Source organism: Prionailurus viverrinus, chromosome C1 (genome assembly GCF_022837055.1).
Source record: "Prionailurus viverrinus isolate Anna chromosome C1, UM_Priviv_1.0, whole genome shotgun sequence".
Taxonomy (NCBI): Eukaryota; Metazoa; Chordata; class Mammalia; order Carnivora; family Felidae; genus Prionailurus; species Prionailurus viverrinus.
This window is the reverse complement of record NC_062568.1, coordinates 149,800,460-149,825,368: the sequence shown is the minus strand read 5'-3', so window position 1 is coordinate 149,825,368 and position 24,909 is coordinate 149,800,460. Positions and strand designations below refer to the sequence as shown.

Here is a 24,909-nt window from a genome sequence, read left to right as displayed (position 1 = left end):
ATTTTATAATCATGATGCTTCATTTAAAAAACAAAACAAAACTTTAAATTCAAATAAAATATTACACAGTAGCCCAAAATATAAAAGATGAAAGCAGAGCTGCTCTGGAAGGCAGGAAGTTGAAGTACAGACACCCCTCTCCCCCCCCACTAGAGAGGCCCTTTGTTCTCCTGCTATGTATAAATTGTATAAATTAAGTAACTTTCTTAGTTTATCCATAATGAAAATAAACTCAAGGCACATCCAGACACTCTACTGCTCCAAAGAATAAAGCCTGAAAACCATGACTTCATCTCTACATTGATCTCACAATAATTTCTATGTTAACCTTACCCCTGATATTCCAGATCAGTGAATTACCAAGGATAGAAATATAGTCATTCATTCACTCAGCAAAGGATAAAAAATGTCTACTACATATATTTCATACTGTTATCTTCCAAAAAGGATACAGAAGTTGATAGCCATGGTCCTATCCTCAAGCCTTTAAGCCACATCAGAGATGAATAAACATAACAAGGTAGAAAAAAAGGTGACAGATTCTGCTTCAGAAAAGGATAAACTTTTTATAGGTTGAGGATAAGAAAAAAGAGGGAGTGGGATTTAAGCTATTTTCTGAAGGGAAAGGTAGATTATAGATGGGAAATAGCATTCTTTTGTGGGAATGGTGACACAAACAGGTGGAGGCACAAGTGGGGAGGGAGGAAGCCAGGACTTTCCTGTGGTGGACGGAGTGTGGTGAGACTGATCCTGACAGCCACAAACACATAGGCCAGCCGACCTGTAACAGTACACATGTGCAGTCGCATGCAGAAGGGAGCCTTAGGTCCTCAGGCCAGGGACACTAGAGCCTGGCTACTTGGTTTCTGTGCCGGCGTGTGACTCCTGCCAACACCAGCCTGCCATTTGCAACCCTGTCATTCCCGTGAGAGGGTGTACCATTCCTAGAGGTACTACAGTACCAGGTCAATGAGTGCAGTGGATGGGGCAAGCTCTTGTTCCACCTCCCTGCTCCAAAAATCCATTTAATATACCGTCCTCGGATAGAAGATATAGTAGAGACTAAACTGCTAAAAACAAATATTACACTCCATCTTAGCTGAAAGGCTGAGAAACAATGGGAAATAACTCTCTTACTAAAGGAGTGGCTGCAAAAATGTGTAGGGCAAATAACCTAGTTGGGCAGGAGCACAGGACATATGAAGAAAACCATGACAGGCCTGCTGGTAAGGGCCTAGGGCCTACAGCATTTGCCCACCTGTGGAGACAAGACCACATGCAAAGGTAATCGCCAATATGATGGGATATGGGTGGGGAAGGGCAGAGCAGCTAGAATTTAAACTAGAATTTAATTACTGTGCTAAGTAACTCGTAGATATTCTCATTTAAGCCCAACAATAACTTTGAGGTATATCAAAATTATTATCTCTACTTTAAACTACTAAAAGATTAAGTAATTTGCCTAACATCACAATGCCTTCCTGGTTCAGGAAAGCAGGAAAAGGAAATACAAAGAGATCAGGACATAAATTAGGAAGCAGTGAAGGCAAAAAGGGTGGGGAAAGTAAAATGCCAAACAGATTTTACAAGAAAGTAAAATGCCAAACAGGAAGGATGATACAGATGAAAGGCTGCAGAAACAAAGTAAAAGATAAAACAAAATAAACAAAGATAAGATTGAAATCCTATGTATACTGAAGGCATTCCTGTATGAGCAACTTGGTGGGCTTTATTAAGTACCAGCAGAAGAAAGCAGGAAAAGCACAGTGGAATGAGCTTGGGGAACAAGATAAAAAGTAGTATCTTCTTTGCTGCTAAAATCATTGTGCTTCACTTTCTTTGAAGTTATTCCTTCCTTCAAGAAAATTTTATCATATCATTCTGCTTTCCTTAGCCTTACCAACATTCACTTTTCATAATCTCCTTCACTTACAGAATCTCCACACTCTAACCAGATTATATAACTGTCAAAGACAAGGATGATGACATATTCCAACTTTTGTGCCTCTTCATGTATTCCATTTTCCTGGAATATGCTAGACTTCTCTACTTCCAAACCTGAAAGTCTCTCTCTTCCAAGAAAAATTTTAATGACCAATCCCACTGGATTTAAAGGAATCATACAAATGTGCACTGTTGTCATATCTTTTCATTCATTCAGAATATTTACTGAAAATCTATAAATATACTAGGTACTATAAGTTCTGGGGGTAGTAAGATATATAAAGCATGGTTCTTATACTGCTTATTTAAGAAGCTGAAAGCCTCGAGGGAATGTCACAAATATAAACAATTACAGAGAAATATTAAAAGCAAAAGTATCTTAAAGGTACATAGCAAGAGTTAGATGTTCACAGAGGAGAGAAGATTACCTGGAGGATCCAGAGACTTGAGGTAATAGGTGACACTCTATAAATGTGCTTTGCAACAGTTACCAATGACACTATAAATTTTTAAGGGGCTAAGCACAATGTCTTCTAATTTTGCTGCTCCTGAAGCACCTGATATAGTACACTCTGAATACAGCCGATACCCAACACATTTAATCCAACAGAATAGGTATTAGTTCACAACATCTGGAGACATGCCAATTCACTATAATATTTAACTTCAAGGAAATGGATCATTCTTACTGAACAAGATTCAAATAATCATTCAATTAAAAAAATGGAAGTGGAAAACAAGATATTAGTGAGGAATGTTTATTAAAAACTACACACACACAAAAAATAAAAAAATAAAAACCACACAGCAACTGTGGGCAAAAACAAACACACAAACAAAACAGGAGTTTCTTCAGTCTTTCCTGTATGATTTCAATGGAAGAAGTTATTATTTTTTAATTTTTTCCAATGTTTATTTATTTTAGAGAGACAGAGTATTTTTTTTTAAATCCATTAGACGTCTATTTGAAGTGTAAAGTGCATATATGGTAAACTTTTGAGACAGAACTTTTGTGTCACATGTTAAATAAAATATACAATGTATAATTAAAAATGGGAATAAACTTGGGGCACCTGGGTGGCTCAGTCGGTTGAGCACCTGACTTTGGCTCAGGTCACGATCTCGCAGTTTGTGAGTTCCAGCCCTGTGTCGGGCTCTGTGTTGACAGCTCAGAGCCTGGAGCCTGCTTCACATTCTGTGTCTCCTCCTCTCTCTGCCCCTTCCATGCTCATGCTATGTGTATCTCTGTCTCTCAATAATAAATAAACGTTAAGAAAAAAAAACCTTTTTTAAATAAAAAAAATTTTTAAAAAAGGGAATAAACTTAACCACTATAGTAACTGGAATTTAGGTGACTATAGTTTTCTTATAAAGTAGCATTATAACAAGATTTAATTTGCAAATTCATATTAAGATATAACAGGCATCAAAATATATAACCTTCAAAACGTAAGAAATAGTTATCAAATATACGTGGGCTTGATCCCATGACCTTGCGATCATGACAGGAGCCTAAATCAAGAGTCAGATGCTCAACAACTGAGCCACCCAGGAGCCCAGAACTTCTTTAATTAAAATAAAATTATCTAAATGGTAAGCCCCATCTACTTGGCTTCCCCTTCATTCTCCCTGCTCCACAAAGGCAGGGACAGTGTCTGCCTCTTTCACTAGGATATAACCAGTGGCTGGCACTTAGCCAAAACTCAAAAAAATGTTTGTGAATACAAGAACAAGTTATAAATTAATGAAAAAATAAGAGCAAAAGTCATTGATGCACAGTAATTATCCAGGCTAAAATTGTTTCAAGCTTTTTCTTTTGCTTACTTTCAAGAGCAACTTCAGAGTAGATCTAATTTAAGGGTACAATAGTATAGAAAAGTCAAGAAAAAAGATTGAACTAAATTCAAGAAGCCACATCAAAACACTGTACTAGAAGTTGTAGGGTGGACACAAATATGTAAGAGAAAATCCCTTTTCTCCAACATTTTATTACACTCAGTAAGTTCAGAAAAAGGCAGACTATGATAAGTGGTACAAAAGAGAAATAAATCTCTGAAAAACTTTATTTATCTTACTTAAATCCAACCGGGAAGAATTATGGGGCTATTTCCTGAAGGAGGTAGGATCTGATTTGACTCCCAAAGAATAGACAGAATTTGAATAAGTGAATCTAAAAAAAGTACATTTCTGGTAGAGAAAAGAGCATGAGAAAGTGAATGAAAACAAGAAAGCACCTCAAGGAATTTAGTTGACTTTAGTTGGACTAAAGCTTGAGGCCTCCTGTAGTAAAGACAGAGATATTACTGTAAAGGGAAATTCAAAACCATTTAAAAGGCTACCATTCAACATATGAAACAGTACCCCAGGAGTACGGGGAGTAAAGGACTTCACTTACCGCATTAAGCAGACCTATGTGCTATAATCAAATCAAGCAAATACTTACAAGGTCATTCATATTAGTTTGACTAGCTGGATTAATTTCTTCCAAAAATTCCAAGACATAAAATGTATATCTATCCATAAGGTGGACTCCAATTGCAGGATCAGGTTGATGCTATGAAAAAGCAAAGCATATACAACGGCATATTATTAAGCCATAAAAAAAATGAAATCTCGCCATTTATGGCAACATGGATGGATCTTAAGGGCATTATACTAAATGAAATATGTCAGAGAAAGACAAATACCATATGATCTCACTTATACATGTAATCTAAAAACAACGACTAGAACAAAAACCAACCTTATAGATACAGAGAACAGATTGGCGGTTGCCAGATGAGAGGTGGGGGTAAGACCAAATGGGTGAAGGGAGCCAAAAGGACAAACTGCAGTTATAAACTTAATAAGACATGAGATGTAATGTACAGCATGGTGACTATCGTTAATAATACTGTATTGCATATTTAAAAGTTGCTAAGAAAGTAAATCTTACAAGTTCTCATCACAAGGAAAAAAAATTCTGTATGTATGGTGATGTTTTTTTGTTTTTTTGTTTCTTGTTTTGGTATTGTGACATACATTAACCAGACTCATTGTAGTGATTACAATATATACAAATATTAAATCATTATATCGTACACCTGAAACTAACATAATATTGTATGTCAATTATACTGCAATAATTTTTTTAAAGCAAAGCAGAAGAAAGAAGTATATGTCTAATCTCATCATTTTAAGAAAATGTTTTAAATGCAACAAAAATTTCCTTCTAAGGTGTTAAAAAGTCTGAGACTAAAAAAAACCCAGATATATTCATAAAGCATACAAGTGATTTCCAAAATAGCAACATATTCCAAAGACAATGCAGTTCACAAATGGGAAGAATGCACCTACCGAGAGCGAATCTTCTCCCACTTGGCTACTAGCTAAAGCCATTATGTTAGGAGAATAAAATCGTTCGTACATGGATGCTCCTTGACAAGTATCAATAATAAAGAGCAGCTCATTGTAGCTGAAAGAAAAGTGGTAATATCTTTGACATGAATCATGCTGTTAATAATACATTGAGTAATATTTTTATAATACTTGCATAAGATGTTGAAGTCTTGAAATCATATCTTAGTCATTTCATTAAAAATTTGAGAGTTTTCAGAATTCCCAGTACAAATTTGATATTAGAAATATCAAAGCTAGGGGCGCCTGGGTGGCGCAGTCGGTTAAGCATCCGACTTCAGCCAGGTCACGATCTTGCGGTCCGTGAGTTCGAGCCCCGCGTCGGGCTCTGGGCTGATGGCTCGGAGCCTGGAGCCTGTTTCCGATTCTGTGTCTCCCTCTCTCTCTGCCCCTCCCCCGTTCATGCTGTCTCTCTCTGTCTCAAAAATAAATAAAACAGGGGCGCCTGGGTGGCGCAGTCGGTTAAGCGTCCGACTTCAGCCAGGTCACGATCTTGCGGTCCGTGAGTTCGAGCCCCGCGTCGGGCTCTGGGCTGATGGCTCGGAGCCTGGAGCCTGTTTCCGGTTCTGTGTCTCCCTCTCTCTCTGACCCTCCCCCGTTCATGCTCTGTCTCTCTCTGTCCCAAAAATAAATAAAAAACGTTGAAAAAAAAATTAAAAAAAAAAAGAAATATCAAAGCTATAATCCTGTCCAGGGAAACTACCTCAACAGGGAGTAGTTGTTGTACCACAAAGTGGCTGCCTCAACTCTTTCCCCCTCCCTTATCTTGAATCCAAATGAATATTCAATTCAAAAACCAGTTATTTGGCACCCATGCTGTCCTAGAAAACGAGTCCAGGTTCAGGAAAAAATAAAAATATATGACTTAGTATACTCAAAAAGCTTAAAATCTAACTGGAAGAGAAACATATGAACATATAACTAAAGGGAATGTGGTAAGAGTTACAAATAGCTATTAGAGCCTACAGTAGGCCTCACACTAAGCTGGGGATACAGCAGTCCCATAGAGCTTCATAGAGCTTCATAGAGCTTCCCTGCCTTCATAGAGCTTCAAGTCTAGCAAAATCAAATGCTCTAAGAGCATAGAGAAAGGAAGAGAGGGAACTATAAAGAAAGGCAGGTCAGGGAAAGGTGATGTCTGTCATGGGCAAGAAAGGATGAATTATTTTAACTAAAAAAGAAAGGAACAGCACATCCCAGGAGAGGAAAAAAGCTGTACTACGGCACCTAAATTTGAAAAAGTGTAATTATTTGGGAAAAGGAGAATAGCACTATGTAGTTAACATTTACAATAAATTTGGAAAGATGGAGAAAATTAGTTTCAAAAATGTAGGGTAAGGTCAATCTATATTTTAAAATGTATTGCCTAGCTGGTGAAGGTAGGGAGCAGATAGAAACTTTTTTCAGAAGTTTTTCAGACACTGGATCTAGGTAAACAGCTAACATTGCACCTAGAAAAGAAAACAAGGAATCTTGCACCATAATATCTAAGCATGTGACAAAAGGAACAATTCATATGGCATATTTGTTCTGAGACAAAATCTGAGGAGGCCCCTGAAGATCAGAAACATCTAAGGTTACAAGGGGCAGTATACTAGAACAATTCAGAGAGTCAACCCTATGACTGGACTTTGGAATGAATTCTAGTGCTGGACTGACTACTTGTGTAAAGTCTAGCAAGTTACTTAATCTCTTTGTGCCTCAATTTACTCACGTGTGAAAACAGGAATAATAATAGTATCTACCTCATGGAGTTATCATTAAAATTAAATGAGACAGTACATATAAAACACAGTGCTTAGTACCTAGTATATATCCAATAAATGTAAGCTATGAATAAGATAAAACTAGTACCTAGCAAAAGTTTCCTCTTCAACACCTCCGTTCATTCTTCTTATGCATATAATTCAATATTTACATTTAACATGTAGCACAGTTGTATACATACACTAGATTTTAAACACTCTGAAGGCAGAATAAGCATCACATTCCTGTCTGTGCCATGTGTTTAGAAGGTAACCCAGAAGTTTTTATTGAAGATAATCAAGTTAAAAGCACTTCTGCTGCTTTCTATTCTGTTACTTTCATTGACAACTTTCAACTGGGGGGGGGGGGGTGCTTACCATGGATTACTAACAACATATCATCCTTAATGTGAGTTGTTACAAATATTATATTAATCGTAATTTCAGCATTTTCTTCCAAAGAAGAAATAATGTACTGCTCTCATGTGGAGGGTCAGAGAATGTACAAAAAAGTAACAACAGGCTGAAGCTGGAAAATAAATATATGTTCACAAACCCAGTACATAATGGGGAACTTGACTGCGGGACTCTTATTTCCTCCAAAAACAATGCTAAATATAACAGACAGCTGATCTTAAAAGGTTAACTTTTTTTTTAATACTCTTTAATGACACTGAGGTTTCTTTTAAAAATAATTCAGTTCAGTAGAAATAACAAACATAAATCTAAAAGAGTAGAAGAAACTATTAAAATAAATTAAAATCTCATCAAGTAAGATCTACAAATCCACTAACCATGGAAAAATTAGGTATTAATTTATCTTATGAAAAGTAATCATCTGCTAATTACCGTCTTTTTTGCCACATTTGCTCAAAAGCATCTGCAAGTTCTATGTTGGTAATTTCTTCAGAATCTTGAAATTTCAAGAAACCATTTCCACCATGTCCTTGTAGGAAGAGTTAAAAAGATCAAATATATGCATTTTTTTTTTTAAATACAAACTGCATACATCCAGATACAAGCATTTACTTCACTCATGGCAGTATTTTAATAGCATTTGTTATTTTACACTCTAAAATTAAAAGTACTGTGAAAATGAAAAATTTAATTTTCTATTATACCAATTAAAAACAGAATAATGATACACTGTGCAAAAAAATAGATCTAATATCTTTAAAAGTTCTCATCATTTTATCATATAAAAGCACATTTATACTTTTGCACTGGCTTCATTATTATGTCAGAAGTGAGTTTCCATAAATAAATAAATTTCTCAAATACCAGGCAAATAGTGTGGTGAGAAAGAGGTTGCAAACACTAGCTGGTGCCATAGTACGCTAGTTCTATTCACGGTGTATACCGGGAATGCTATTACTACCAGGAAGTGTCATTCCCACATAAAAACCAAAGTGTTTACTGCCATCAACCACTGTCCCATGAGAGCTGACCAGAAGATTGTGACCTTTAGAATACAGGGATAGAGCCAGTCTGTCTGGATTCAAATGCTAGCTTTGCCACTTAATGACTGTGTTAACTTAGGCAAATAACTTAAATCTTTCTATGTCTCTGTTTCTTTTGCTGTAAAGTAAGAAATATATCAGCACCATCATTAGCATGCCTATAAAGCTCTTTTGTGCAGCTTTTTAAAAGGTACTTCTCACAGGCCATCAAAGTAGAAAAACCTGTCTACGTCAGTGGCCCCTCAGAACACACTGCAGTCCTGTGAGCTCAAACTGGACCAAAACTAAATCAGAATTTTAGGAAAGACCTGAGTATTTGCATCCAAATAATCTTCATACACACTAAAATTTGAGACTCCATCAACAGGAAACCATTGTAAAGTTTCACACAAAGGAAGGACAGATTTGCTATTTTAATTAAATACTTTAATAGGATGATTAACAGGAGACAAAACTGAAGACAAAGCTATAGCCAGGATCCTAAGTAAAAGGTAGTAAGTTTTTACCAGGGTAATAGTAAATAAATAAATAAATAAATAAATAAATAAATAAATAAATAAATATCATAAACTGAGGGACAGTATATCATACTGTTTCCAAATATCATTTCAAGTTGTCCTATGAGAAAAGAGAACTACAAAACAAATCTTTAAATTTCTTTCCATGAAGATTCCTTCTTGAGAAGAGTTATAATATATTCTCTTACTAAATATTTAAATTCTGAAATTACCAGTCATATAAATAAGAATATTGCTCCTATCATCAGAAAGAAGACGTTTTGACCGAGGAGTACTAGGTGGGATCCTGCCAGTTAATACCCGTAAAAAATTCTCCACAGTCACCTGAAAAAAAAAAAAAAAGAAGAAGAAATCAAATGAAATAGAACTCAGGGAAACGTGATAATTTTTTTTAGTTTTCAAAAACATTCCTCTTTCTCTATGAATTACTCAGCATAAACTGAAAATAAAACACAAAAAGAAATATAACTCAATTAAATATATACCTTAAATATATACCTCAAAATTAACTTGCTTCCATTAAATACTAACAGCTAACAAAACTACCTTGGGGAAAAATCAGTTAATTAAATTTAAAACTTTAAATGCTATGCAAAATATTGCCCAAAAACTTAAAAACTATTTATCTTTTTTCAAAGGCAATTCTTTGGGAAGATACAAAATATAGAAACTTGTAAATAAATCTAACAACATTATAACTACTGCAGTTAATCTGTACAACTACCTGGTGAATTCTAGATAAAATTTGAAAGATAGGTCCATAATGAATCATAGAAATAAAGCCATAATGATAGTTCCATAAATAATCCCTAAATTATGTATCTTTGATTTTTTAACAACTTTAATTATGTTAGGGGTAACTTTAACATGTAAAAAATTCATCACACTTTAAGCCAGATTTCCTAACCTGAAATGTGTGGATCTCTAGGATTCTTTGAAAGCATATTTGAAGTTATATTACACAGATCTAAATTTAAAAAGCAGAAATTCTATCCAACTTTCTTGTTTGACCTTTCCTTAGATCATGAGTATGTAAATGTATATGTGTATGTATGTGTGTTCATGTGTGTATGTATATGTATGTGTATATAATGTTTGGTTTACATTTTTCCCAGAAGAGAGCAAAATGCTAAATGTTTTAATAAGAGTTCTTGTTGGCTAACAAGGAAGGGAAATTTTTGGTTTATATTTTATGACGACTAAATAAACAAGTAAAAAGTCGAATATTCATGCACATTTAATCACTGAACAAATATTCCTGAGTGCCTTCAAAGGGCTATAAGTACTGGCTAGGTATAAGATACACAAACAGGCCATGGCTTCAAAGAGCTTACAGGCTGACAGGAGATAGAGTTGATATTTTAAAATTGCTTCAAACAGGTCTGGAGACACCAAAAATTGTGTCTTACTTTTGGTAGGCTTGGTAAAAGGGGAAGGATTAGTGAGGAAGACTTCAAAGCAGACTTCAAATCTTAAACATATTCACTACCTATTAAATTTAAAATGAAGTTTCAAAGGGAAAACATTATAGTATAATGTCATCTTTCAAATTTACATTTTGATTTTTAATCATATATGGATAAAACACTGGAAGCATATTAAAAGTGATTACCTCTAGTGGAAATATGGGTGAGTTTTTTGTTAATCATTTTAATTTTTCCACAATTAATGTGTTTACTAAAAATACAAAGCTTGATATTTTAGGTCAAATATGAAACATGAACAATACATTTACTGTAAAAAAAAAAAGTGATACATGAAAACTCACTAAAATACTCTAACATAAAAGCTAAGATAAAGTTGTCCTATCCCAGATATATATATGAAATGTTCATACTGTATTAGTTTTACTCCTATGAACTGCAGAGACAGAATTATATCAATGCTTCAGTGACAGTTATATACAAAGTTTAAAGAAAAAGACTATTTTATTCTATCGTTATTTTAGAGCTTCAAAGTAATGATATCTACATTTCAAAAATGTTGCTAAATTAAACAACGTTACCTCATAACTTCTATAATCTACTTCCACATCATCTCCATACACATTTAGTTCCATATTCTTGTGACTAAACACTGTAGCTGGTTTGGGATTTCTAGGGTTGCATGCCATATCGTCTGCAAGCATCAGAACAATGTGACTAGGAAAAAAAAAATTCCAGGAAATATGCTACTTAAATAAAACCAAAAAGTTAAAAGCAGATACATTTTATTTATATCATGAGGCAATTATGTTCATTCTTTTCATTAAAAATAACAAAAATAATTATTGAGTACATTTTTTAAAAGAAATTTTTAATTGTTTTCATATCCTTATGTAGTATAAACTTTAAAGAAGGGAATTTAGAACAATCTGGCATGAACTTATCCACAGAACCTGAAATTACTAACTTAAGTTTTATGCCATAGAGCAAAGGGAAGCTGAAAGAGCTACACTATCTTCCCCAAATATTTTTTAAAATTTTAGTAATATTTGGAGCACCTGGGTGGCTCAGTTGGTTAGGCATCTGACTTCAGCTCAGGTCATGATCTCATGGTCTGTGGGTTCAAGCCCCGCACTGGGCTCTGCTCTAACAGCATAGCACCTACTTGGATTTTCTGTCTCCCTCTCTCTGCCCTTCCCCTGCTTGCTCTCTCTCTCTCTCTTTCTCTCAAAAATAAATAAACATTAAAAAAAAGTAAAATAAAATTTTAGAAATATTTGACATTCTTAAGACTTATAGAGTCCACATTAAGCTACGATACTCCAAAAATTTAACTTTCAGAATCTTAAATGCTTAAGAATGGAAACATGCAAGTGCGATCAGTGTGCCACAGAACACACCCCCAGGCCAATCATTGTTCACTGGCTCCACTCCATCTCCATAATACCAGACAGCATCTCTTAACTAGATACTGAAATAGTTCGCTATCTGGCTTCCTGCTTCCAGTTTTGCCCTAATCTTACAAGTCATTCTCCTTATAACTACCAGACTGATCTTTCTTAAGTAAGTCAAATCATTAAACTAAGTAAGTCAAACCATTAAATTTTCCCATTTAAAATCCTCTAAAGACTCATTATAATTAGAGGAAAACTGAAATTCCTTTCATGGTCTAAAGGCTTTCTTAATGTGGCTTCTGCATACCTCTCTAACTGCAGCTCCTAGCATCCACATACACTATGCTCCTTCCACCGTGGCCTTTCTGTTCCAGGAATACACCAGGCCCTTCCCACTTTAGGGGCTACTTACTGACGAACTACATTTAGACTTCTCCCAGATCTTCCTATCATTCCAATCTTAGCTAAGCTACCCCATTCTTATTAGGGGTTTATTTTCTATAGGTCATTTATGAATTTGAAATCCTCATCATCTCCCCCCACCACCTCTAGTGGAATATAAGCTCTCTGAGGACAGGGGCTTTATCTGTCCTGTTCACAACTGTATCACTCACACCCAAGCATAGTAAAAGAGCCTGGCATATAGTAAGTATTCAATAAATATCTGCTGAGTGAATGAAATATTTTCATTTTTGCATATATTTTCTTTGAGAGAAGATTATAAAATTTATCTTAAATACTTCTCATCTTGATCTTACCATTAAAAGTGGTGAACATGAATCAGGCAATTCTTTATTCTACCATATACTGAGCTTCCCAAACATAAGGGAAAAATTAAATGTGGCATACATAATTAGTTTGGCAGGAGACAGCAAGAAGAAAGTGTTCTGCTGCATATGTTCCAAATACATTAAAGTTCAAAACTGAAACATTGTGATTTTTCTTGAAAATTGGCTAGATTTCTATTTTGAAAGGGTTCCAACCCTGCCGCATTCAAAGATCAGATCTTCAGCTGTTACTGATTCATGCTCACAGAATTGTGAAAGTTACTCCTCTTAAAATGGAAAAATAGATCTTTTCTTTTTTCATAATTTAAGATGACAAACTTACATTAAGTTATTGTCAGTCATCTTTTTTGTTATAAGCCATCATTAAATAAGACTGAACTGACTTCCAAATCTCAATATAGGAGTACTACTTTAGGCCATTTGACTTATGGTTAATTTCGCTCTATGAAATGAAATGATTATTAAATATCTATAAATGTCAATGTAGTAATTTCAGCTTAAAATGATAAATTCAATCAACATCTTTCCTACAGACAATTCTGAGCCTCAATATAACGGCATCATAACCTTCAGTTAACATAATCAATGTCATTTAAAAAATCATTTTATTTGTGGCTAATCACTGAAAAAAAAAAACAGGACTGGAAACAGACTGTATTTCAAAGATGTAGAAGTCACACCACATATTCTAATTCACTATTTCTAAAACTTAAGAAAGGTTCAGAACGCTTTTCTGAAGAAAAAAAAATTCTCACTTGGTCCAAGTGTTAAATTATTTGTATAATAATACTAAAATATAGAAGTGAAAGCAAACTGCTTAGGCTTATAGTTCTTATAAAACTAAGAACAAATACAAAATTATAAATCATATTTTTAAAAAACTACCAAACTAATAATACTCTAAAAACATTAACTCCATTTGAAGGATGATGTTATTTTGCTAAAACTGAATGTCTGCTATTGTATTTCACAGGAAAAAGAGATAACATCAGGTCTGGTCCTATATTTCTTTTCTTTTTTCTGTATTTTGATATCTACACTACAATGTAACTCAGTAATACAGAAAATGTTCACAAAAGTATGCTGTACAAAATGTGATTCATAAATTCCTGTTATGTTACTTGACTGTTCAGGATAATCCGATCTTTAGACTTTGCCAATAAACATTCTCCAAACAGCAGTTATCTAACTTGCTGACTCCTTAAAGTGTCTTTGTCACTTGAATATCAGGTTAGTATCACAGCAGTTTTTTTAAGTCTTCACTGAGTGGGTATCAGATCAATCACTGCTGGAATCAAAACCAAAGAAAATAAATCTACACTAAAGATATACTACTATATTCATATAACAACAGCAATCTGCTTTGTATCCTATTAAAACTGAGACAAAATCCCTCAAATATATCCAATCGATACAAGAATATGATATTCTTACAGTCTGGCAATCCTATACGACCATGTGTGATGACTCAACTCTCTATTCAAGGCCCTGCAAAACCTACATCACACAACAAAACATATGGCAATATGGCCTTCTCTCAACACAAAACCAAAAGAAAAAGTGAGCACTGAAATTGTATAAGTTCAAACTGGCTTTGAATCCAAACAGTGTGTCAGTTATTTATATAAGAGTTTCCACATATTTTAAATCATGCATTTCTGTTAGTTAAAAAAATATGAGGGCACACCCATATATACCTACTAATTTGTACATCATACATATTTGCTACTTTAAGTATATATAATAAATATTAGTGAAGCATAACTTCTTTCCTTTTATAGATTAAAAAAAAACTACTAATATTTTCTTCCCTTACCACTCCTTAGTAGCTGATTTAAAAGAATACTTTAATCATGCTTATATCTATTTTAAGGACAATTAAAATAAAAATGAAATTTCAAAACTTCTCAAAAAAGAAGGCATGAAACACAATTTGAGAAACATGTGGGGGAAAAATGGACTAAAATAAATACATTCCATTATGTTTGCCAAACATTGAATAAACAGGTAAACCCTGCATCAAGTCTGCTAGGGCCATTCTTTATTCACCTCCCCAAAGTTCTTCCTTGGCCCAATCAGGAACCAGGAACCAATTGGTTAAAAAAAAAAAAATTAAATAGATGAATAATCCTTCATTGCCCTGTATCATTATAGTGTGACATTTCAAAAAGCATAACTCTTCATTTACAATAGACTGGTATTACCTTAATAAAAATTTTTCACTGAATTAAATTAAATAAATTACTGTATTGGTAAAAAATGTTTTTTAAATGTTCACTTAAAACTGCTATGCTATAGCCATGCTAACTAATCAGATAATTCTATCTGAAAGCATCTTTAGCTACCAGAGCTAGGATCACCAGGCTTATCTTCAGTAATATCAACATCCCAATGTAGAATAGTAGCTGAAATTAAGACAGCAGGAGATCTGAGAATCACAGGGATCTTTGGTGCTCTCTTAACTCTAGATTTCTGGTCATAGGTGTTGCTTTTTTCCCTCCTGATATAAATTATTCAGTATATTCTATATTATTGCTTCTGCAGCAATCTAATGACAGTTGGACCGAGCCAATTCAACAAATTTTGTTATGTAATAATTAGCTTGATGCCAGAGTAATTTACTTTTAGGCTTTTCTCCCTCTCTCTTCCATGTCTGGAGGAATCTCCAAGTTAATAAATCTCATCACCCATGCACTATGAAACTAATCATAGCAAATGTGCTAGCCACAGGTGCTGGACCATTAGGATTTTCTGAATTACTTTCAACTTGCCAAATGTCAAACAACTGGCATTACTGGACTACAGGATGCCAAGTATTTTATGTTATTAGAAATAAAACTCAAAAACTGCACTGCAGAGATGGGAAATCAACAGTAGCAGACATGTCACATGAAGGTAGAGCCAGCTAGTTATAGGCTTATATATTTAAAGTCACATGTAGTTTAGTATAATATAATAACTAACATTGATTGAGCACTTGGTATATCTCAACCACTGCACTAATAAAACAAGCACATTACAAGCATTATCTCATACATTATTTCCAAGATATGTATTTTCTCATCCCTATTTTACAGGTTATGAACTGAGGTACACTAAAGTTAAGTCACACAGCTAGTAAATAGTGGAGCTCAGATCCCACCCGGTTTGTTTGACATGAACATTTATTTGCTTTTAACAATGCTGCATTACCCTTAAATTACATGAACTAGGATCTGGAAGGATGTAATGATATGTTTTGTTTTATATTGATAATTTAATCATCTCAGGTGATTAAGGTAAATGCAAGAACTCATTGCTGTTCAATATTTATAGCACATAACTGATACAAAATAAGGCTCTTGAAATTCTAAACGGAACCATCCAGAAACCTTAGCAAACTTTCAAATTGAAGAATAGCACTAAGGCATATAATTTCTCCTTTAAATGTAGTAAAGTATAACTAAAAATTTTAAGTGCCCACTTAAATGCAAAAATCAGAGAACAGAACTTCAAAGAGGTACGGAGGCTAACATTCTACACAGTCTCCAATCAATTCCCCAAAGCCGCTCTTTTCTACAGAAAGGAGCTGGGATTACATCCTGCTGCTGGCCCTTCCCTCACCTTTACAGCCACCAAGCCTGACATTTTCAAATCTCTCAACTGTCTGCTCCGGCAGCCTATACTTAAGTCTTCACTGCTTCATCTGTGCTTCCAAACGTTCCCCGATATTAACCACTCTTCCTATAATGGGGGGAGGGGGCAAGCAGCAGAGATGCCTCACCCACTTCTTTCCCCTTTCCTGTTAAAGTTGGTCTTGCATAGGCAAGTTTTTCATCTTTCTTCCAGTTTCCCACTGCTCAACTTCCCACTAACTAGTTTACTGACATACTCAAGCACACTAGCCTCAAGGCTTAGAATTCAAATGTGTACATTATATTACCCAAATTACAAGATATTGTGTCTCTTGGCCATTATGGATGGCTCACAGAAATAGCCAATATAATGGTGCATTAATGAATGCCACTGATCAAGCATAAACTATTTTTGTCAAAATACATAGGATAAAAAATTTTAAATCTTGATATACCACATATAGTCCATCATAATGGGAATCAATCAGTATGTGCAATCTTTCACATATTCTCATGTTTAACAGAAAAATTACTGTTGTTATTTTTCCAGTAATATCTGTACTGATTTAGTCAGATCTCCCCAACTCAACCATTTTACAAGCATCTTGGAATCTTGCTTAGCATTAGATTTTAGCAGTCTATACGTAAAATGTTTAGAATGCTATAAGCAGTCTCCTAGTACTTGACCACAATGCCAGAATTGCATATTTTGACTGAAAAATACATGCAAACATCAGCAATATGCCCTCTCTGGTACATTTCTATTCTCAAATGACAAGAAAATCAAAAGGTCCTCTTAATTTGGGGCATTAAACAAAAGAGTTTGGATATTATTTTCATCAAGAGGACTTGGATGGAGGCGCCTGGGTGGTTCAGTCGGCTAAGCATCCCACTTCGGCTCAGGTCATGATCTCACAGTTCATGAGTTCAAGCCCTGCGTGGGGCTCTGTCTGTGCTACATACAGCTCAGAGACTGCTTCAGATTCTGTCTCTCCCTCTCTCTCTGCTCCTCCCTTGCTCTCGCTCTTTCTCAAAAATAAAACATTAAAAATTTTTTTAAAAAAAGAGGGCTTGGATGGATATGCTTCTTCTGAGGTATCAATTTTATAAATAATAAAAAAAAATCTATTTGGCAAAGGATAAACTATAGAGACCAAACACTGGTGAAGAGTTTTCTACTACCACTTCTGCTCTTCAACTTGATCATAAGAATCAACTAGGACAAAAATTAAAAAAGAAAAATTTTAAGTTGAGACTATCACAGATAAAAAGAGCAACTGGAAGATAATAAATCTCAATCAAATGTAAGTTAACAATTTGGGTTTTTTAAAGCAATAAAATGGTGTTCATTGTCATGAATTTGATTTAACCATTCCGTATTACGTGGTACAAGCACTTACTATATTTTAGCCAAATTACCAAATTTAGATTCATTTTTTTTTTCAACGTTTATTTTTATTTTTGGGACAGAGAGAGACAGAGCATGAACGGGGGAAGGGCAGAGAGAGAGGGAGACACAGAATCGGAAACAGGCTCCAGGCTCTGAGCCATCAGCCCAGAGCCCGACGCGGGGCTCGAACTCACGGACCGCAAGATCGTGACCTGGCTGAAGTCGGACGCTTAACCGACTGCGCCACCCAGGCGCCCCTAGATTCATATTTAATAAGATTCTAGAAAAATAAGATTGGAAGTTACAGAAAAATGGAAACAGGGTAAAATGACAGAATGAAACACTGTACTTCATTTCTTGAGAGTAAAAGAGAAAACTCAGTTTCTGAATTTAAATCAAATTCTGAAGATACATATTAAACAATATGATAGAACTTCCAAAAACAAATGTGAACACAGAATCTTAGTAGACAAGCAAGTTAAAAATAAAAGTGTAAGGTAGAATTCTGAGTAAGGAACTTTTAAAATTTCTTCCAGTTCTAACACAGAAGTGATGATTACTAGTATGTAAAATGTAGCCACAATATACCAGAGGAAATGAGGTAGAGACAGGATGTGGCAACTGTATTTGTTGCATTTACCTTGTGACAGGCACCGGGCTTCAGTCCTTTCAGATGCCTCATTCTCACTAAATCACAATACTGTGAAGACTAGTATTGTCTGCATTCTAAAGATAAGGAAATTCAGTGAGGCCAAAACACTTCCCAAAGCTACATGGCTGGTAAGTACAGGAGCTGAGATTTTACTTCAAAGTCCACACATTTTCCATCCATTACTACATTCTTTGGCACAATGGAATACACTGGCTTTTACTCATTCACAAGGAATGAGCAGAGCCAAACAACAATAACAATAACAACAACAACAATGAGGAGGACGAGGACGAACCTTTAGTAATTTCTATACTCGCATCAACAAAGATTAAAGGGATATCACTTTTCCTCATAAGAACTGCATCTTAGCATTTCCATTTGCTGTGGTTCAATGAAATGTATGCTTTTAAACTTCATTACAAACATTCGAAAATTTTATATAAACAAATCATTTAATTACAGAGCTATAGGTTTTGTCTGTTTACATCTTTAACTGGAAAATCTTTTTTTTTTTTAAATCTCAAATCATTTTTTTTTAATTACAATAAAAATCTGACTAAAAACACCTGGAGAATGGGATGTTCTCATTTCAACTCTTTTCAAAACTCAATACCAGTCTAGTGCCCTTATCTGCACTTGCCCTGCTCTACCCTGCAAATGAGCACCACAGACCCCCTGCCCTGAGGCTACAGTCATTGCCACTTTGGTACCCACTGTATGATTAAGCCACAATCTTCAATCAGTAAGCATATTCTTTTCCATCATCACATTTATGATGTTTCTTCCAAGCACGGCATGACTTTTATGAGGGCAAGAGAATTGTAGAAATTCATTAGTAGTCCAAGAAGCCACATAAGAGCAGTTACTCTGGCCACAGAAGTGTTGAATTGGGATCCACAAAGCATCTTCCAGTTCTGACTTAGATGGGGTAAGCCTCGGTGCACTTCCTTTCCTTTGCTCAATATGACTAGACTGAAGATTTCCTGCTTCTTGTTAGGAGGTTCATTTCATTTTCCATTACTCCCAACTTTATACTTATAGCACTGAGAATTTCAAGTGGAGGATGTTGAAGTTTCTGTACATCACTTCTGTATTCAATTTTTAAAATTAGCTCATAACTCTAATGAATATTTTTAAACTAAGTTAACATGGCTCAAATGAACGGCTCAACTCTCATGGAGGTCACACATACAAGAACATGATATTTCTTATTATACATAATGCAACCAATAAGACCTTAAACGAAGTTTTTTGAGAAACTTAATAAGTATGGCATTACTACAATAGTAAGAGTATGTGAAGCAATGTATGACACTGCTCTTATGGAAAAGGAAGGCATCCATGATCTTGAGTGACCTTTTGATGAAGGGTGCCATCCAACCACATTAATGATAACTGGTTAAGTCTTACAAAACACAAGTTTTGTGAAGAACCTGGTTGTTGTACTCCTATTCACTGTGTTGCAGGCTATGGAAGAGCTCAAATGCTTGTGTGCTTGGAGATAAAGATGTAGTACAGATCATAAAATAAAAGCAGTACGGAGCTTTTAACATCAAGCAACTTTTGTATTTAGAGAAGTATCACTATAAAATGTGTCTGTGCTGCAAAGACATCAGTAGCCAATAAAACTGGAGTGCCTGATGCTACTGTCTTGGAAGTGGAACTTCAGACAGGACCTAATTTGTTGTGCATATCACCCAAGAAGTTGGCGCGGTGAATAAGTCTAATGAAGCTTTCATAGGAATACTGAAAAGTAGTTTTACCAGGTTACATGCTTCATAGAACCTCTATGTTTGGCTAACAACCAACCTATCTAGATACTCAGGAAAAGATCCTTGCTGTTCAACAGTTAAAATGTGCTTATCATTTGTACCAGCTGACCTTTTCTAAAATCATGCAATACTCAGTTGTAAGTCTTCTTTAAACCTACTCCCATGCCAGAATCTTATCAATACATAAGAAATATAGACAGATTAGGGACCAAAATATCCAATATAACACTTGTATATTTTTAGTATCATATAGCACTAAAATCTAGGAACTCTGAACATGCTAAATTTTATGTGATTCATTCCTTCAGTCATTTCAAACATTGGAATCAAAGGTGACATGGTTATTTGTTTTCTCACTTTGTTTACATCGTACACATTCAGATGAGTATATACCAGTTTTGTGAAACCATTAATTTTTGTTATTTTACCAAGTTGTACAGTGACTATTTAATGTCTGTTTATAGATCTCATTTTGTTCTGTTATGGAAAACCTCTATCTTGAAAATCTACATTGCACAGAAGCATATCTTTAATGTCTCCAGGCAAAAAAAAGTTTTACAGTTAATTTAATGTTTACACTTTTGGGTGCAACTTTACAGGAAAACCTAAAAAAGATACAGGAAAAGCTATTCAATATTTCTAGTATAATACTGTCCTTGTCTTATACAGAATATGCAGAATATGTTCTTTAATTTAGTAAATACTTTTTAAAGATAGAGATGTTTTATTATTGTAGCTACAATTCTTAATCTAAAATTATCATTATTTTTCCATATCTACTGGATGCTGTTTACCAGTTATATTTTTGTTTGAAGTACGCCTTTTTCCCTTCTTTTCCCAACCTCCCTTGCAAAAAAAAAAAAAAAAAAAAAAAAGTGGGTTTCTGCCAGTGAGCTGAGCAGACATTTGATTTTTATATGCCTTTAGAGCTGTGTAACTCAGTATTTAGATGCTTGATAATTTATCACATAATTGATCAAACAGCTATGTGTATTAATGTCAGTTCAACCATATATTTATACTGTCTTGTAATGTGTAGTTATAGTTCCATGGGAGAAATAATTTGCCAGTGTTCACCAGCTTGTTAAAACCTAGTGTGAGAGCTAAACATCTAAATAAGTAATGAAATGGAAAAAAAAAGACATTTAAACTACTTTTCTGAATAAGAACAATCTACTAAACAAAAATCTTTATTTGCATATGAAGGCTAACATTTGAATATCTATTTTATTAAATACAGCAACATAAACAGAATTCAATAAAATGCAGGAAATTAAGTTAGATTTTATTTGCCCAGAATAAAATCTAAAATATATTTGTTAGAACAAACTCCCTAATAAGGTCTTATTTGATTGTCCTTTGCTTGTTGTGTGGTGGAGAAAAACTGACATTTCAGGTAAATTAAGTTCTGATTAATATGGGTTTTACTTTCTGAAATAACACATCTGAATTTCAAGATTGGAAGCCTTGGGCATGGATATTATGCTAAATAAAAGTTAATGGGTGGGCATAAGGATTTAATGTCAGGATTCCTTTTGCTGAATTGAGTAACCTCCCACTTAGGCTCAGATCAAATTCTTGGAAACCATTAACATAAAACTCTGTGAAATATATCTTTTCTCCAAAGAAATCCAATTATGCTCACAAATGTTAGTTTCACTTAGCCTTTTAGCAACCCTGAAAGAGTCAGATATGACATGACAGAGAATTACATTGTTTTTTATCAATTCTCCAATCCTCAGAACTGTCTTAGAAATACTATTACCATCACTTTCCATGGTGACATGTCAAGTGTTGCCTTATTTTGAGGTCACTCCCACTGCCACCACCCAAACACTTATGTTTTATCTTAGAGACTATAGTTTACTCTGCTGCCCTTTACTCTTCCCTGTATCCCCACTTCAGTTTAAATTACACAAATTGGCAAGTGTATTCTAATCACCATAGGCTCTCAACACATACTTACTGGTTGGAAAAGGGAAAGAGGGAAGAAGGAGAAAAGAAGGGAAGAAGTCAATAAAATTAGTGTGTATTCTGCCCCACCCCTCACCAGTTGTCTTCCTTATTTCTCAGGCCAGCCTAGCACCCATCCTAAGTCACATGACCTCAAATGCATCAGGCTTTTTATTGGTTCCCCCCAATTTTTCAACCTACTTTAGAAAGAATCAGTGTAATAAATGGAAGAGTCAATGCAGATACCTAAGAACCCCCAAATTAATTTTATTCCCTCTCTTCCCATTTTTACTTTTCCTTTCTTTGGGCATCTTCCCCTGACCTACATAAATTCTGTTGGTCTCAAAATCAAAACTCTGTCTCAGTTCTAGATCCCCTCAGTCTATGCTTTCTATTTCATTCTCAATCAACATCCTCCAGCCACTTTTTCTACTTCTTTGCTTCCCATTACTTCTTCAAACTATTATAATCATAATTCAACTCAGCTGATTTCTAAGAAATTGAGTGTACCTCTTATATGACATTTCTATATTTAACACTGTGGGCTATTCCCTTGTCAAACTCCTCTTGGGTTGCATGATTCCTCATCTTGGAATACTGATTCCAAACACTCCTGTCTGTCACACCCACTAGGTATCTTCTTGATAGGATCCATTAGACATTTAAACTCACAAGATGACCCCATTTGGCATCAAATTCAGTTAGAAGGACACAAAACAGGAAACCATGTTTGTCAGTAAAATAGTAGGCTTAAATGACAGCTCCAAAAGATATCCATGTCCTAATCCCCAGAACATGTGGTGTGAATATGTTACCTTTAAAGACAAAAGGGACTTTGTAGATTTGATTAAATTAAGGATTTTGAGATGGGGAGAGTATTCTGAATTTATCTGTAATCACTAGGGTCCTTATAAGAGAGAGAGGCAAGAGCATCAGAGTCAGAGAAGGTAAGGTGACAGCAGAAAAAAGGAGGAAGAAGGAAATATGACAACAGGAGAGGAGTCACTGAAGATGTTATGCTGATGACTTTCAAAATAGAGGATAGAGCCATGAGCCAAGGAAAACAAGGAGTCTCTACAAGTTGGAAAAAAAACAAGGAAACAGATTTTCCCCTAGAGCTTTGAGAGGGAACACAGATCTGATGATGCATTTTGGACTTCTGATATCTAGAACCAGTATGTATTATTTTAAGCTATTAAATTGGTGGCAATTTGTTATAGCAACAAGACATAAAAAGTATTAGACACTCCTCTTCCACAGAGGTACCCTCACAATCTACACAGCAATATATGCAACTGATGAGGACTTTCTATTTCAAGTCTAAGACGCTGTAGCTGACAGCATGGCATATAAATATATATATGATCCTCCCAAGCTATTCTTTTTGGTGCTTCAGATGACAACTCAAGGATAAAAGAATGAGACTTATATGGGTGGGCAGAATATCCACTTTGGCTTAGAAGCCTCATGCCCAACTAAAATCAACATCTTATGCAAGAACTCCATAAACATAGTTTTCAGGGTCCCTCCAAGGAACAAACACAATTACAGGAATCTTCACACTCAGGGAAGCCCAAAGGTATGGCTTTTCCTCAAGTACTTATGATTTATTTATACTGGTCTATTTGTGGTTTTCTAATTAGTAAGGGAACAATTTTACCACAAGCAATGCTGTCTACCTTTATGAGATATCTAAAAGTACAGTGTTACAAAGTGAACAAAGTCATTTTTTTTAATAGTAGAAAATGGCTTTGTTAATCCTTTATCCATCCCCTAATATGTACTCTAGTTAGGCTCCCTTAATTGTAAGGAATCACTAAAGCTAGTTCAAAGAGGAAAGATGAATATTAGCATGGCATACAATTTGATGACAATTCAAGAATAAAGCCTTACAGAAAGAGACCAGAACTTGAAAGCAGTTCGATATATCAGCAATAAAAATTTGTGAAACTTTATGAAAGCCAGTGTTTTGTCAGCTCTTCTACAACCATCTGCTTTTCTCCTTTTCCTACTAATAAGCATATTATTCCTGTCTGGTCTGTACAGGCAGCTCATGACTCAAAATGGCCCCACTTACAAACTTACACCTTTTATGACCTTTCTTATGGTAATTAAGAGTGTCACAGTAAAACTAGTATTTAGGATCATTAAATTAATTCCAAGTCAGCTGATGCTAAGCCAATTCAATAATCAGAAAATATGAGAGGCTGATTCATAAATGATGCAAGGGAAAAGGGAACTGGGAATTACTCCTAACCAGATTGATGAACCAACAAAAGTCACCCCATGTACATATCTTTCCCCATCTTACAGACAAAGGCACTAAGGCTGAGAGAGATTAAATAGTTCATCCAAAATCAAAAAACTAGCAGTGACTTTTTCAGGCCCCTTCCAAGTTTACTGAAGGCTTGATGATACAGTAGGAAATAAAACATGTAAATACAAATCTCAGGCACAGCAAGAAATTGCCTGATGTGACAGTAGGTAGAACTTTTGAATGACAACATGGCCCTTCCACTAGTAACTGTTCTGGATTCCTCTGACCTGGCTAGTTTCTCACTCATTGCAGGCTGCACCAGTTGGTGCCAAATTCAGGATCACCATGGTAACAAATAAGTAGAGGAGAGCTGTAGCCACTTACAGCTTACTCATATCCTTATTTCATATATACTTTGCATTGCTTCTTTGTTGGTTTGGTAGCAATCTGAAGCAAAAGCAATATAAGTCATCAATCATTCTTGCCCACTTCTTCAGTTAGATTAGACTTTGTGGTCTGGTCTGACTCTACAGCTTGCACTTTTTCCCTTTTTTCTCACCATGCTAGGCATTACACCTCCAGGACTACTCGTTTTATAACTA

At 35.0% G+C, this 24,909-nt stretch overlaps 1 protein-coding gene, 1 non-coding gene and 1 pseudogene across 2 annotated transcripts in view; 1 reads left to right on the top strand and 2 right to left on the bottom strand.

Annotated features, from left to right (window-relative positions):
* Nucleotides 1-24,909, bottom strand: part of PIGK (phosphatidylinositol glycan anchor biosynthesis class K) — a 122,096-nt gene that overhangs the window by 71,833 nt on the left and 25,354 nt on the right. The window contains exons 4-8 of the mRNA XM_047870596.1: nucleotides 11,069-11,204; nucleotides 9,276-9,387; nucleotides 7,935-8,031; nucleotides 5,281-5,398; nucleotides 4,388-4,498 (exon numbers count right to left, since the gene is read on the bottom strand). Of these exons, the coding sequence (XP_047726552.1) occupies nucleotides 4,388-4,498; nucleotides 5,281-5,398; nucleotides 7,935-8,031; nucleotides 9,276-9,387; nucleotides 11,069-11,204 (574 nt within the window). The remainder of the gene's footprint in view (nucleotides 1-4,387; nucleotides 4,499-5,280; nucleotides 5,399-7,934; nucleotides 8,032-9,275; nucleotides 9,388-11,068; nucleotides 11,205-24,909) is intronic.
* LOC125174323 (U2 spliceosomal RNA) lies at nucleotides 929-1,119 on the bottom strand. Its single transcript, XR_007155430.1, has one exon. It is a non-coding gene; the product is annotated as a U2 spliceosomal RNA (small nuclear RNA).
* LOC125172838 (protein tyrosine phosphatase type IVA 1-like) lies at nucleotides 19,474-20,042 on the top strand (annotated as a pseudogene).